Below are 14,657 nucleotides of genomic sequence, written 5' to 3'. Positions count from 1 at the left end.
ATCATTAGCCAGTGGGCAGTGCCGCATGAATTATGGTGGAAATCACCTTTGTTGCTTTAATCTCTTTCAGGACTGTGGCCGGGAGAACCGACACGCGCCTGTGGTGAGTGCTGTCATGCTGCTGTTCCATTGAGAGCTGCAGCTGGTTGTTCCCCTGGCAGAGGGGCAGCAGGGCTGGGGCAGCATCCTGCAACCCTCCCCATGCAGGCAGCAGTGGGTGCTGTTGGTGCCAAGAGCTGGAGATGTGCTTCCTTTTCTTCCTACCCTCTGCCTGGGATGCTTAAATGAAATAATTCATTCTTGCTGAACGTGTTAATGGGACAGTAATTAAATGCCAGTGCTAAGCCATGCTAATTCCACTGCTTTCCCAGGCACCACCACTGCTTTTGCAGTGGGGTTTCTTTAACTCAGAAATAATACTCGGCACTATTCCCATTCTTGAGATTGCATTGATGCTTTCACCAAGGGTTCCCATGCCTTTGCAGAGCTTTCAAAAGTGCCTTATAATTTCCGGGGTGTTAATTTATCCATTGGGGACCCAAAAGGATGCAAATGATGGTGCTGAGAACGTGGAGATACTGCTGGAAATGGGACCAGCAGCTGCCTGGGGACGTTGGCCCTGTTGTGGCTAACAATGTCTTTCAGCACTTATCTGGAAGTCAGTGAACTGTCCCACAGTTTCCCAGAGCTACAGACAGCACCTGCACGATTACTGGGTGCAGTGGGGAGAACGTGGCTGGATGATCACCAATAAATGTATATTTATGGAATAAAACCAAACGAGTGTACTTGGAAATTTTCAAGGTGTTGCAATATCATCTGAAAAGCAAACACTTTGTTCCTGCCACCTGTGTGATTAATTTCCCAGACCCAAAGGAATGCTTTTGCTTCCATCAGTGCAGTACTTCAGCTTCGTGAGGGTGTGGGTTATTTTGCTGCAGGGAGTATTGGCATGCATTGTGAGACACGAATCTTCCATCAAAGCCTTGTTGCAGCACAGCACCACCTTAATGCAGATGGAGCAGGGAAGGACTCCTTGACAACTGAAGAAATGTGATGAAAGGAGAATTGCCAACGGCAATGAAAGCTTTTTATGGCAGAGTTGGAATATAATTGGTTTGATCTCTATGTTTATACGATGACAACGTTCTGCCATTGACTTCCACGTTTGCTGATATGATTTTTCATATTTTCCCCCTGTTTCCAGCCTCCCCGGCCAGAAGATCTCTCAATTGTCTGTTTCACCAGTGGCACTACAGGTAAAGGAACTGGCATCTCATTTGTGAATTATTAGAACAGTTTATTGTTACTGATAACATCTCAATATGTGCAAACAGAATGTTACACTGTCGTGACAATGGTGTTTGCATGTATTTGCAGTATTTATGTATATAGGTTTCTGTAGAGCTGGGCTTCCCTGGCTCACGCTTTGGCAGTACGACTGAGCAGTTTTCTGCAGAGCTGCCCGTGTTCCTGGCTCCTGTCCTGCAGTGCAGACACGGAGCACTTAGCTGGTTGCTTCCTACCTCCTGCAGGCGTTAAAGGGACAAATGCCTGTCTGCACTGCTGTGCTCTGCCTCCTGAGCACAGCTACATGCCCAGTGCCTCTGTCCTGCAGAGGATACCCCAAGCAGGCACTTAGTCCTCTCGTAGAGCCTGTTTTGCTTGCAGCCTGCAGGACCTTCCTTCCCTCAAACACTCAACCTCCCCAACCTCCACCAAAAAGTCCCCCAGGCAGACAAAGCGATGGGCAGAGTGCAGCCCTGGGAGTGCTTGGGCAATGTGCAAAGAAGAACCAGGCAGCCCTGGAGACCTCATCCCACCACCTGGTGCTGCCCAGAACACCCCCGACCACCCCCAGCTCCCCAGTGGGCAGGAACTGATGCTGCGTGATGGGAGAATGACCAGCTCAGCCCAGGAGCATCATCCAGCACTAGAAGATGACATACACTGCAGACAGGTAAGCAGCTTTCAGTGCTGACAACCCTTTGCTGCTCAGGTGGTATCCAAAGGCTCTGTTCGGTTGTGCTTTCTTGCATCATTTCTAACTCTAAAAGGAGTTTGCAGATGTGTGAGTTTGGGAGCACTCGGCTCAATGTGGAGCTGAAAGGAGCAGTGTTGGAACTGCAGCATGAGGGGCTGAGCCTGGGGAGGGCTGTGCCAGGCAGTGGCACCTCTTGTACTGGGGTTTTCATTGCAAAGTTAGGCTTTATTTCCATTAGAAAATGAGTTTGTTTATTTATCTGCAAACATGGTCACAGACTGGTTGGCTTTCTCCCACCCAGTGCAGAGATTTCTGGTTCTGAAGGCAGAAGGGTTGGCTCTGGGTAGCCCACGTTTGGGTATTTCTAATGACCAGATTGAGAGTTTCCTCCCGAGAAACAACTTCCCATGGGCTTTTCCAGTTCTGAAGGTTTTCAGTTCTAGTTCTGTGACATAAAAGCAATCATTGCTCTCAAGTTTGTAACATGGAAATTGTAAAGTTGGAAGTGATTTTAGCAGTTTATCAAAAAAACAGACCTAACAACCAGAAGTGGATTTGAAATGGATTTGAACACTTGTTTTTCTCTGCCAGGGCCAGCTGTCTGTGTGCCTCCATGGGGACAAGGGAGAGGCTGAGATCTCCAAGCTCGAGACAAACATTCCTTGCCTTGCTGAGAAATCAGCAGCACTCACAGATGGCCCAAAGCACACAGACGAAACATCGCATTACAGTTGTGCATGCTGGCTGCTCCCACACCACAGCCTGCTGCCCCCGTGAGGACTCCCCTGCTCCTGGTTGGATCAGAATCCCTTCCTGGAGCTGCTCAGCAGCCCAGCAATGCCTCCACTCCCGTTCATGGGTCACACAGCTGTGACACTGCTGGAGGTGCTGGTGGGAAGAGCCACGTAGCAAGGCTGCTTTGTTGTGGATTGCTCCATCAGCCTGGCGCTGAGATAAGGAGAAGCTCCCCCACCCGCCGTTATCAAAACGGGATTGCTGCGCTGCGTTTCCACCATGGGATGGATGAAGTGCTGCTGTATGAGGAAATTCAAAGCAGAGCAGAGTCACAGCGTGGCACAGGGTTTTAAGAAGAATTAGCTTTGCCATTCCTAGAGCTTCTAGAGCTGTTCCTCTAGAAGTGGTAACTCTGGGAAAGGACTCCCAGCAGGGAACGCTCCTCCTGCTGGGCTGATGCCTGTAGCAACAGGAGGAACTAAGCACAAATGGAGACAGGTACCCCCAGCCCAAACAGCTTCACTCTGAACTGGATTTCTCCTGATGAAGTCTGAGGTCTCAGCATCTGAGGAATCTCCCAGAGAGCCCCCTGAGCACCCGTGGATATGGAGATGCTTATGCAATGCTGGGGAGCGCAGCTGTTTGTGCAGTCGCCAAGGCTGAGCAAACCTGCTTGGGCAGACACAGCTACAGAGGAGCAACGCCTGGGCTGCTGGCATGTGTTTGCAGCTGGTGTTGGTTTGTGGAGTTTTCCTGAGGGCAGGACCCAGGTGTGCAGCTGGCTGTGAAAACACGAGCCTCGGAGCAGCATCAGCAGAGGCCAGCACCAAGGAGGGATATGTGTGAGATCCCAACAGCCCCCGCGGCCATCTGTAAGGATTTGGGACCGAATAACTCAAAGGCACTTGGAACACTGAGAGCAAATTTTGTGGTAAAAATAAGCTGTATTCAAAATGTCCTGTTCTAGCGCAATAAATGTGTGCAATAATTATTACTTTGGTTTGGGCCTTTATTTGCCTATAGGAGAGCTGGGTGAGGGCACAGGGCTCAGCACAGCAGAGATGCCTGAATCCTTCCCAGCAGCTCTTTTCTGCAATGGACCCTTTGGGGGCGATGCAAAGTGGCTGGGACAGGATGTGGCAGGGCACTTTGCATGGAGCCCTGTGCTCTGTGCAGCCCGAGCTGTTGGCACACACTCTGGTGGCTCTGTTTGAGGGCCATCCACAATTCCAGTTGCTCTGTTCCTGGTGGAAACCACTGCTCAGGGTCACTGATGGAAAGATGCGTGCGGTGCTGAGCCTACGGGATCATTTTATTACATTTTGAGTATTGCAATAAATGCCTTTGGTGGATGCTACTGCATGATGTGAGAATTAAATGTTTTAAATATAATTTAACAATATTATTTGGACAATTTCCTGTTGGTTTGCTCAGTTTTAAGCTTTTGGAATTGTAGAACCATAGAATGGCCTGGATTGAAAAAGACCACAATACTCATCTGGTTGCAACCCCCTGCTGTGTGCAGGGTCACCAACCAGCAGTCCAGGCTGCCCAGAGCCACATCCAGCCTGGCCTTGAATGCCTGCAGGGATGGGGCATCCACAGCCTCCTTGGGCAACCTGTTCCAGCATGAAATGAAGTGGAAATTAACCACTGTCTCATCTTTTAAGCTCTCCCTCTGTTCTTCCTTGCAGGAAACCCCAAAGGTGCTATGCTGACACATGGGAACGTGGTGGCTGACTTTTCAGGCTTTTTGAAAGTGACAGAGGTGAATACTGCAGTTGGGAAACTCACCGTGCGTGGGGTTGGGCTTCTGCAGGGGCTGGAGATGTGGGGCTGTTGATGAGAGCCACGTTTCTCTTACCTGAAGGCCAATTCTCAGTCTGGGCTCTGTGAGGCACGGGGTGCTGCCATGGAGCAGTGCTGACCCCATGGACTGGTGTGGGGTGAGGAGAGCAAGCAGAGCCTGCAGGGCTGAGCAGTGTCTGCTGCTGGGGATGCCTGTGCAGCGTCTTTAAACAAGGCTTTCTACACATATAATATCTATATATATACCTATGGAAGCATATGATTTTTTAAGATCAGAATGGTTAATTTCATTTACGTTACCATATATCTTGGTTTTGTACTGCAGCACTGGCCAAGTGCACGTGTATTGTATTTTATGCAACTTTTGTTTTGAAGCAGTACAGGAAGCAGACTTGCTCTAGCACAATATTAAGAACCGCATGCAGCTTGTACTTACTGAATATAAGAATCTCTGTTGGTAGCAAACAGATGGTTCTGTGAAGCCATAGCATGCATGTGGGATGCCCCATTTATTGCAGCACAGCCCTTGTTTGCCCTGGGGTTGGTGTGGGCAGTACTGTGCTCTCAGTTCCCCAATCCTGCAGTATTGTCCACCTGCAGGTTGCTGTCAGGCTCGTGCCATAGGGCTGAGCTGCCCCAGGGGTGCAGGGTGCACGAGTGGCTGCCAATGCCTCGAGGCTGCTTCCAAAGGGCAGCAGAGTTTATTTTGGAAGGGAGCACCTCAAGGGAACGTGGTGCAACCCAGGGCTGTGGGCTCAGTGCTTGCTGACAGCAGATGCTTGTGTTAATCCCAAAGGTGTCGGGTTGAGGTGTCAGGCTGCTGAGTGTGCTCTGTCCTGGGGCACTGCAGGGCGAGCTGTGAGTGCAGCACAGATCCAGCAAAGTGCCAAGCACTTGGCATCTGCCAGCAACGTGTGAGCACCTGGAGTGAGGGGCACACAGATCACTGCTTGCACACTTTTGTGCCACTTTGGCTTAGTTCAGTCACTTTCCCAAGCAGATTATTATCTTTTTAAAGTGAACATAGACCTTTATTATAAGGTTGTTCTCAACTGCCAAGGCACTGCTTTCATTTAATTTGTTTAGCTGCAGTGGCTGCAATGCCATTAAATGGCAGCACCTTGGTTCCATTTAAAAACAAATCATTTCGTGCGTGGGCATTTAAAGCAGCACAACAAAGCAGCATGGCTGGTGGTGCCGATGGCTTCACATCAGCAGAGCCCATTACAACTAATGTATAAATAGAGCTGCAGGCCCAGCTGGCTTAGTTCAGGTGGACACAATCCAAAGTGGGATGCTGGAAAGGCCCGCGTTTGGGCTCCCTGTGCACACGCAGCTGAACCTCAGTGAGGTGTGCCCAAGGAGCACATTTCCTCCACCATGGAGCAGTGGTTCTGGTACAGCCATAGAGGTGGACTGGGGGTGTATCTGCCAATGCCAGGAGCCACCACTGCTGCATTCACTTTGCATTGGTTTCTGGCCTTGGTGCAAGCTGGTGGGTCATCAAGCTGTCCGTTTTCCTAATCCGCAGCGTTATGGTGAGCTGCACCCCTGACCATGCAGGCAGAAAGGCATGAACCAAGTAAGGCTCTTGGTGCAAAGCAATGACATCGGTCACTCAATTTTTGCATCATTTGTTGCCTTTCTTTCCTCAGTGCGCCTGTCTGTGGGGCAGTGCTAATGCACTGAAAATCCCATTTTAATCAAGAAAACGATGAGGAAGCACTAACAGCAATCATTAATTTCTGTAAGCTAAGTGATGCCACGTCCCCCGACCCAAATCAAAGCTTAACCAAAGGGAAAGCAATAACCGTGAGCTGTGATTGTGCCCACACTGCGCTCTGTGTCCATCTCCGTGCTCTGTTCTCCTCCCACTAACGCAGCTCCATCACTGCTGTGGCCCTAACGCTTCACCTTGTGCGCTGCTCCCTTCCTCTCTCGATGATCTTTCCCCTTTTGTTCCTCTTGGTGCCGTTTTTCTTTTTACCGTTTTATGACTCTCTTGTTGTCTTCCTGTCAGTGTTTCTTTCCTTTCTGTCTCCCATGCCCTCCACCTGCAGAAAGTGATCTTTCCGAGACAGGACGATGTGCTCATCTCCTTCCTGCCTCTGGCTCACATGTTTGAGAGAGTGATCCAGGTAAGCTCCTGCCCCAACTGACGTGGCCTCGTGGGGCCCCTTCTGCTTTCTTCCAGAGTCAGTGGTCTCCTACTTGTGAGGATGTTCACATTTCCTATTTGCCTTTAGCACACATGTTTGAGCGAATGGTACAGGTAAGGTCCTGGCGGCAGTGGAAATAGCCTTTTCTTTTTTTTTCCACACCGAAAGAAATAAAATGAATAAAATACTAAATACCCACCGAGACCGCGTGGCACTAAAACACCTGCACTCCTCAAGGGCGCCGGGTCACGCTCGGGGGATAGCAATAATGGGAGAAAAGGCAGTTCTGCACCGTTATTTTCATCAGCTCAAACCCTTCTGATGCAGAAATATGCAGAACTCAGCAGGGAGCTGAGCCAGCACAGCACTGGGCATCATGCTCTGGGCATGGGCTGCATCCCCTGCACACAGCAGTATGTGCATCCCCTGCACATAGCAGCTCACGGCAGCATGCAGAGAGGGCTCATACATCCCTTCTGGGAAACCAGGTGATGATTTGTGATAAAGTGCTCTCCCAGCCTGGAAATGTGGGAGCTAAGAAGTGATTCAGTGCACGAGGAGTAGGTCTGGGATCAGCTGCAGCCCAGCACCTTCCCAGTGCTGATGACAATGAAATTGGATGGACAGCCAGGCACAGGCCTCCCCTTCTTAGGAGCGTGCCAGAAATAATGCACCCAGCCCTGTTAAAGCGCTTGCAAATTGGAACTGAAAGCCCATGAAAGATTTGGAGAATTACAACCCAGCGTATCCTTGCTTGTCAGTTGAACCCTAGAAGGCACGTGGGTCAGTGTGCCAGTGCTGCTCAGGCAAAGCACTTTGCTGCTAATGAGGACATAATTATTACAAAATCATCTGCCTGGGCAGGAATAGAGAATCTTTTGAATAATCTCATTGCTGCTGCGCTGATAGGGGCAGCTCCAAAGCACACAGTATGAGGAATGCTCAGGTTAAACTCCTGCTGAAAACACTCCTTCACGCAAAGAATTTTCTAAAGAGCTTAAAATCATCCCCAAAATTATTCCAAGCGATAAACACCAGTTTTAGCCCACATCAGTAACTCCTGGGACTTGCAGTTGAAGTTGTATAGGTATGTTCTTTAGAGCTAGAAGTGCTTCAGGATAGAATTTTAGACTTCAGAGTAGAACTGTCCCATTGGAAGGTACCCACAGAGGTCACCATTTGCAGTTCTCAGTGAGCCTGCAGTGATGGCATAGTGGTGCAATTCCAGCTCCAGCGAGGTGGCTGCTGGCTGCCCTGCTGCTGGCACATCACAGCTCTGCTGCACGTCAGCTCTTCCCTCACCTGTTGCAAAGCAGCCCGTTTGTTTTCCAAAAACATCCTTCCAAAACAAATGCAAGCTTATTTCTGAAGCTTCTGGAGCCGTACTTTCCAGGCAATCAAAGCATCTCTGAAGAGGAGTTTCTGGGATACAGGATCAGGCACTGTATTGCTAACGTAGTCTGTACCGTTATGCTTAAACAAAACTAAAGTATTAACATCTAAAAACCATCAGCACGTTTCGCAGCGTGCAGAGCCCAACTCCAGGCTTTTCCCCTGGCAGCAGCTCCTCGTTCTTCCAGAAAGTGGCAAATTTGGTGGATGCTGACTTCCCAGTTCTGAAAATGCCAACAACCATCCGTGCACTTCCACTCTGTGCAAAACTAACCTTTGTGTGGATAGATCTTTTCAAATCACCATTGTTGCCAAACTGGAGAGCGAAATTTTGGGGGAGGCATTTCTGTGCGTAGGAGGGATGCTCTGCCCCAGGGCTTAAAAGCAAAGAGGTCTGACTTGGTCGTTTTCCTCTCCATCAGTCTGTAGTGTATTGCCACGGAGGGCGAATTGGCTTCTTCCAAGGCGACATCCGCCTGCTGTCTGATGACATGAAGGCGCTGCGTCCCACCATCTTCCCTGTTGTGCCGCGCCTGCTGAACAGGATGTACGACAAGGTGAGCCTCGTGGCTTTGCTTTTTGCTATGACGAGGATTCTGTTCCTCCCTCCAGATTATATCCAAAAAATTCCTTCTTTTCTCCCTCCTGCCTTGCACCCTTTCTGCACTGAGGCATAATCACTCAGCTGCGTTGCTGCCCTCCCTGTGCCCCAGCTGAGCCGCACAGCTATAGGTGCGCAGTGCTGTTGGTGGCACTGAGGGCTGTGATTCGGCAGCAGGCTGTGCGTTGGGTTGATGGCTGGAGCTGTGGGCCCCAGACCCTCCCCAGGCTCACCTGACCCACTCTGCTCTCCCTGCTGCAGATCTTCAGCCAGGCAGACACCTCCCTGAAGCGCTGGGTGCTGGAGTTCGCCGCCAGGCGGAAAAAGGCTGAGGTTCGAAACGGGATCATCAGAAACGACAGCCTGTGGGACAGGCTCTTCTTTAACAAAATACAGGTATGGGGTTTAAAAAGCGACTCTAAGGTCAGAGAACTGTCGTTTCTTCTTGTAGCAACCTGTGATCCCTGAAGTTGGCACAGTCTGCCTGTCTGACCACCATACTGCAGCCAATTGCTCCTCACCAGTGAATGGGAGACTGAAAAACCGAATAGGAAAAGGAAATGGAGCACAGTTTGTCATTGCATTCACTTTTGCTGCTTTTCTATTTGTATCTATGCTCGGCACACCAATCTGGCCCAATGGGCTCGGCAGCACAGAGGGCGTGGGGTTCTGGGTGGGAGTCATTAGGAGAGAAGAGGAATAAGGGATAGAAGAGACTTCAATGCTCTGCAGATCCTCCACAGATAATGATTGCTCTCAGGGTTGGTTTTCGCTCAGGCAAACTCAAAGCTGATGTTTTCTGAAGGAAAGCAAGAGCGAGCAAAAGCCAGTAGAGCAAAATGCAAATGTGAATCTTGATTTAATAAGAGGTGCACTGCCATGTGCCACACATCCCCTGGGTAATAAAGCAGATTAAAGTGGCTTTACACCAGGCTTTCCAGGCACCGTGCTGCTGTAGGAGGCTCTGATTACTTCATTTTTTAATTGGATAACTTATTTGGAGACACGCTGCCTCATTTATAACCAGAGGAACTGGCAGTGCCTTCCATGGGGCTGGGCAGGGGCAGCTCTGTGCTCGTTCCTTTTTGCTTTCACGGAGAGAAAAATGAAATGAAGGGAGGTGGGCAGGAAGCAGCACAGGAATGCTGTAGTGCCCCCTAAAGTATGTGCAGGGTCATCTGTCCTTAAAAAAGGGTGGCATTGCTTTGGGTTGCTTGGGAGCCTGTTCACAAAAAGGTGCCAGCAAGCACAGAAAAAAAGCAGTGGGGAAGAGACTGATTCTTCCCCAGGGTTACCTCACCTCAGAAGTGCTGCAAGAGGACGTGGAATGGATGCGATGGAGCAGAGCTGTGCCTTGGGCATCATTTCTGCCCAGGAGGGGCACAGTCACCGCTTTCAAGATTTAGCTGGGTCTTGTTCCTAAGGCAAGACTCAGGGTCAGTTCACATTTCCATAGTACAGCTGACTGTTCTAGAGGGAACAGAAGTGAGGCCATTCAGTGCAAGCTCTTCGTAAGAAACACGCACAGTTTGTGCCGTCTGTGCTGATCCACGCTGTTTCCTTTTGTTTTCTGGTGCTGTCCTGCAGGCGAGCCTCGGTGGGTGCGTCCGCATGATCGTGACGGGTGCTGCCCCAGCCTCTCCAACTGTCCTGGGCTTCCTGCGGGCGGCCCTGGGTTGCCAGGTGAGCCAAGGGCAGGGCGCTGGGACTGCGTATGGGGCATCCGTGGCAGCAGCAGGGCCTGTGGGCACCCAGCATCCCCATGGCGGGGACAAGGGTTGGCCTCGGGCACCAGGAGCTGCTGAGACATCCTACGTGTCTTAGCTCTTAAAACCATACAGTCATTAAGGTTAGAAAAGGCCTAAAAGATCATCAAGTCCAACTATAGGATTGTAGAATCATTAAGGTTGGAAAAGACCTCTCAGATCCCCAGGCCCAGTGCCAGCCCACCCCACTGTGCCCACTGGTCTTCAGTGCCACATCCCCATGGTTCTGGAACACCTCCAGGGATGGTGACTTCCGTGCTCCCTGGGCAGCTGTGCCAATGCCTGCCTGCTCTTTCAAGAATAAATTGTTCCTAATAGCCAACCTAAACTTGCCCTGCAGCAACTTGAAGCCATTAAGCTTGTGTCATTTATTACACAACTTTTATTCTATGTATAGATATGTGAGAAGCCTGACCTGCAGGCATGGCACTTCAGATCCCCACCCTTACTGGAGAGTTTCTTCACTCTGACCAGGAAGTCCAGGACAATTACAAAGCCTCATTCGAGAGCTTAAAATTACATGTTTAAAAAAAAAAAAACTTGCAAATTTTCAGAATGTCCCCCCAAAATACCACTTTTTTTCCCACTGACCACTTCCTCCTGCCAAGTAACATCCTGCTAGACTCAAAAGCAAACTGCTGGACTTGTCTGCTCGCTGTTTTCAGCTCTCCATAACATTGTGACTCATAGGAAAGGTAGTTCTGCAGGGCCAGGGAAAGTCCCCATGCCCCGTCCTGCCGCTCACACAGGATCAGCTGGCAGGGCTGTCCCTGCAGCAGTGAGGTGCTGTGTGTGCTGACTCAGGGTGCCCATTCCTTTGGCAGGTGTACGAGGGGTATGGGCAGACGGAGTGCACGGCGGGCTGCACCTTCACCACCCCGGGGGACTGGACCTCAGGTAATGGGTTTTCTTCCTTTTCCACATTATTTCAGCAGACTGAATTCCTACAGGAAGGCCGAGCGTATCTGCAGCCACGCAACTAATAACAAAATGCCAATTATTGTTTGTAAGAGAGCGGACAAACGAGCTGCCAACTTTAATTGCCAGGTCATGTGGGAGCCCCTTTGCCCTGCAATTTAATCAGGCTGAAGGACGTGGAGGAGCTGAATTATTTTGCTTCTAAAGGAGAAGGAGAGGTAGGAACTCACATTTTAATATAAAACTCTTATTAGTGGACATTGGACTAAGTTGTAGCTATAGAAGCATTGTTCATCTTTGAGGTGCAGAAGTTCATTTAATATGGCTATCGGGGAAAGAAAGCATCAGTTCACTAACAGAGCAGTGAAGTGTTGTTAACAAGGGGCTGTGGCAGCACTGCCAGCCAATGCCACGCCTGATTACTTCAAAAGCTAAGGCTGAGTTAATTAGTTTGGCTATGGAGCTGAATTACTGTGATTTCTCCATTGCTGTCATTTCTGTATTGGGTAGAAATCAAACTTATTGAAATCACTTTATTTTTTTGCTTTTAAACTGCAAGCCGAATGAAAGTCAACATTAAGCCAGTGGGTTTTGCATTTCTTCCTTCATACATCCTTTGTTTGAAAAATTCCAAAAATAAATAAATAAAAAATTATAGCTCAATATATTTTACTTGCATGGGTCACAGTCACAAAATCAACCTTCAGCATACATCAGTGAATCACTGTTTAGCTTGCTGGTAACCTCAGCAGAATAACGATGTAACTGAATAGCATCCCGACCTGCTTTGCAGATATGCGTGAAAGGACCAAATGTTTTTAAGGGTTATTTGAAAGATGAGGAGAGGACGAGTGAAGCATTGGACCAGGAGGGCTGGCTGCACACTGGAGACATTGGGAAGTGGCTACCTGTACGTATCCAGATGAGTGGTGCCTGTGTCAGTTGTGCTGTCCCATGCACGCACTCGAGTTCTGCATGTGACCTTCCAAGCAGATCTATCCTTAGTAAAGATTAAGCTGAATTTTGGCAGAAGAAACTCAGATGTTCAGTGAGGCGCTTTCTGGCCACGTAAGCTGTTGTATTTAGAGTGGACTGGCTGAGCTGCTGTGGTTAAATAACCTCTCTGGGAACTCTCACTTCTTTCTCCTAACAGAATGGGACACTCAAAATCATCGATCGGAAAAAGCATATATTTAAACTTGCTCAGGGAGAATACATTGCACCAGAGAAGATAGAGAACATCTACATCCGCAGTGACCCCGTGGCCCAGATCTACGTCCATGGAGACAGCCTGCAGGTACAGCAGGGCCACCAGAACACGCTGCAGCGCGTTGGTGAATTCCTGACCTCATTGGGCAAGAAGTGATAAAATCCCATCAGCCTGACAGCGAATTTGGTGCAGAGCATTAAGCTTTGTCTGACCCTTCTGCTCTCCCTGCAGGCCTTCCTGGTGGGAATCGTGGTGCCGGATGCCGAAGTGATGCCAGGCTGGGCAAAGAAGAGAGGGTTTGATGGAACGTATGAGGAGCTGTGTAGAAATAAGGTTGGTCGTTGCACCTGCTCTGCAGTCACTGTGCTGAGGTGGGGTGATGTCCTTTCTCTGGGCAAGGACCATCTGCTCACTGAGGTCAGAGTGATGGTTGGACCAGCAGCACTCAGTGTTGTGCCTGTCCTAAAGCGTTAGCATAACCTCCTGTACTGTTAGCATTTGTGCCTTTCTTCGTTAGAATAATTGCTAATTACGGACTGTCCACGGGGAGCTTGAACTTATCTCTGAAATGTGTGTGTTCGTGATGAACAGTGATGTTAATTGCGTGTAAGGTTTGTGGTATTTCATGGTGGATGTGTGTGTTTTAACCCAGGAACTGCAGAAAGCAATAATGGAAGACATGGTACGGTTAGGGAAGGAGAGCGGGCTTCATTCCTTTGAGCAGGTAAATGAAACAATTAATTGTGGCCACTTTGGCCTTGGTCTGCCTACCCTGAGTGGGGATTTGTTAGCATTCAGTATACTGCATGTCCTCGTGGGGTGTGGGTGACGTCTGCAGTCTGATATCAGGGTTCAAGATGGATGCTTTGAAAAGTGGCTCCTTCCTTGAAGGCACTGCAAGGAACTACGAGAGATGGTTTAGTAGCTTGTGGCACTGATAGGGAGGGTGGTTGGACTGGATGATCTTGCAGGTCGTTTCCAACCTTGTGATTCTGTGATTCTGTGAACTGGGGCTCAAACTGCCACTCTTATAACCAACATAGGGCAAGCTGCTGTCTTATTTCCAGCCCATGCACTGGTCCTTTTCTGCTGCTTGTGCATATAAGCACCTCAGGGGGAGAGATCTGAAATCAGTAATGAAATACAGAGCTCTAAAAGCACATTAAAAAACAGTTTTTATAATACAAAATACTTATTTCTCTTAAAATAATGAACTTCCCAATCATTACGTATAGCTAGCAAGGGGCTTTTGCTCTCATATTTCCTCTCATGCAGTCTGTTTCTGGGTGGTAGCTCCAGTGAACAATTCCCCACATCTGAGTGAAGCAGAAGCAGCATTAAGCAGAGGCTTGCTATTCTTCATTTCCCCATTATGCATGAAAATGAACCTACATTAAAAAGAATTGAGTTCAGAAATGAAAAGCAAGAGTTTGCAGTGCACGTTTACCCGTGGTCGTGTCTGGTTTGCTCCTGCTGTGGTCTTCACCACCTTTGGTTTCATGCAGAAATAGAGGTCCACGTGCACACCTAGAGTCGTGCATAGCGACTGAGGTCTCTGCTACAGATGTGTCCCTTTCTTTGTTCCAGGTCAAAGCCATTTACATCCACTCCGACATGTTCTCAGTACAGAACGGTTTGTTGACGCCGACGTTAAAGGCTAAGAGACCAGAACTGAGAGATTACTTCAAAAAACAGATACAAGAGCTATATTCCAGCATCTCCATCTGAAACCACGGGAAGAACCTTCCGAGTAACGGACTTTGTAGCAATATTAGGATAATGCTCGACAGTACAGAGCCAGAACGACACAGCTGAAGCGGATGAGCATCTGAATCTTGCGTCTGAGCCTTTTCTTGTTTTAGGATTTCACCACTAACCACCATTTCCCTTTTCCTTCTGTTTTTCATCGGGTTTGATATCAGTTTTATTCTATGGACACAGCAGGGCACCGTCAAGAATTATGCTAAATTGCCACAAAATATACAGCAATTTCAATCCATGACCGAGGAAATTATGGAAACTTATTAATGACTATGAGCATTTCAAGACTAAACTGGGGAAAGTTTCAGATATGTCTGTTGAT

At 48.9% G+C, this 14,657-nt stretch overlaps 1 protein-coding gene across 2 annotated transcripts in view; it reads left to right on the top strand.

Annotated features, from left to right (window-relative positions):
• ACSL6 (acyl-CoA synthetase long chain family member 6) overlaps positions 1-14,302 on the top strand; it is a gene marked incomplete at both ends in the record, with an annotated part of 32,212 nt that extends 17,910 nt beyond the window's left edge. The window contains 14 exons of one of the 2 annotated variants that reach the window (XM_079542138.1): positions 71-103; positions 1,208-1,259; positions 4,414-4,487; positions 6,723-6,800; positions 8,502-8,636; positions 8,942-9,076; positions 10,268-10,363; positions 11,271-11,343; positions 11,494-11,582; positions 12,158-12,274; positions 12,518-12,661; positions 12,806-12,907; positions 13,227-13,298; positions 14,162-14,302. In XM_079542138.1, coding sequence (XP_079398264.1) covers positions 71-103; positions 1,208-1,259; positions 4,414-4,487; positions 6,723-6,800; positions 8,502-8,636; positions 8,942-9,076; positions 10,268-10,363; positions 11,271-11,343; positions 11,494-11,582; positions 12,158-12,274; positions 12,518-12,661; positions 12,806-12,907; positions 13,227-13,298; positions 14,162-14,302 — 1,341 coding nt within the window. Of the gene's footprint in view, positions 1-70; positions 104-1,207; positions 1,260-4,413; positions 4,488-6,588; positions 6,667-6,722; positions 6,801-8,501; positions 8,637-8,941; positions 9,077-10,267; positions 10,364-11,270; positions 11,344-11,493; positions 11,583-12,157; positions 12,275-12,517; positions 12,662-12,805; positions 12,908-13,226; positions 13,299-14,161 lie in introns of both variants that reach the window. The other variant, XM_079542137.1, reaches the window with a different exon arrangement.
• Positions 14,303-14,657: the final 355 nt, after the last annotated feature.

The sequence above is a fragment of the Tetrao urogallus genome, assembly GCF_951394365.1.
Source record: "Tetrao urogallus genome assembly, chromosome: 14".
Lineage (NCBI taxonomy): Eukaryota > Metazoa > Chordata > Aves > Galliformes > Phasianidae > Tetrao > Tetrao urogallus.
Note: the sequence above shows the minus strand (reverse complement) of the source record. Positions and strands in the feature narration are given on the sequence as shown.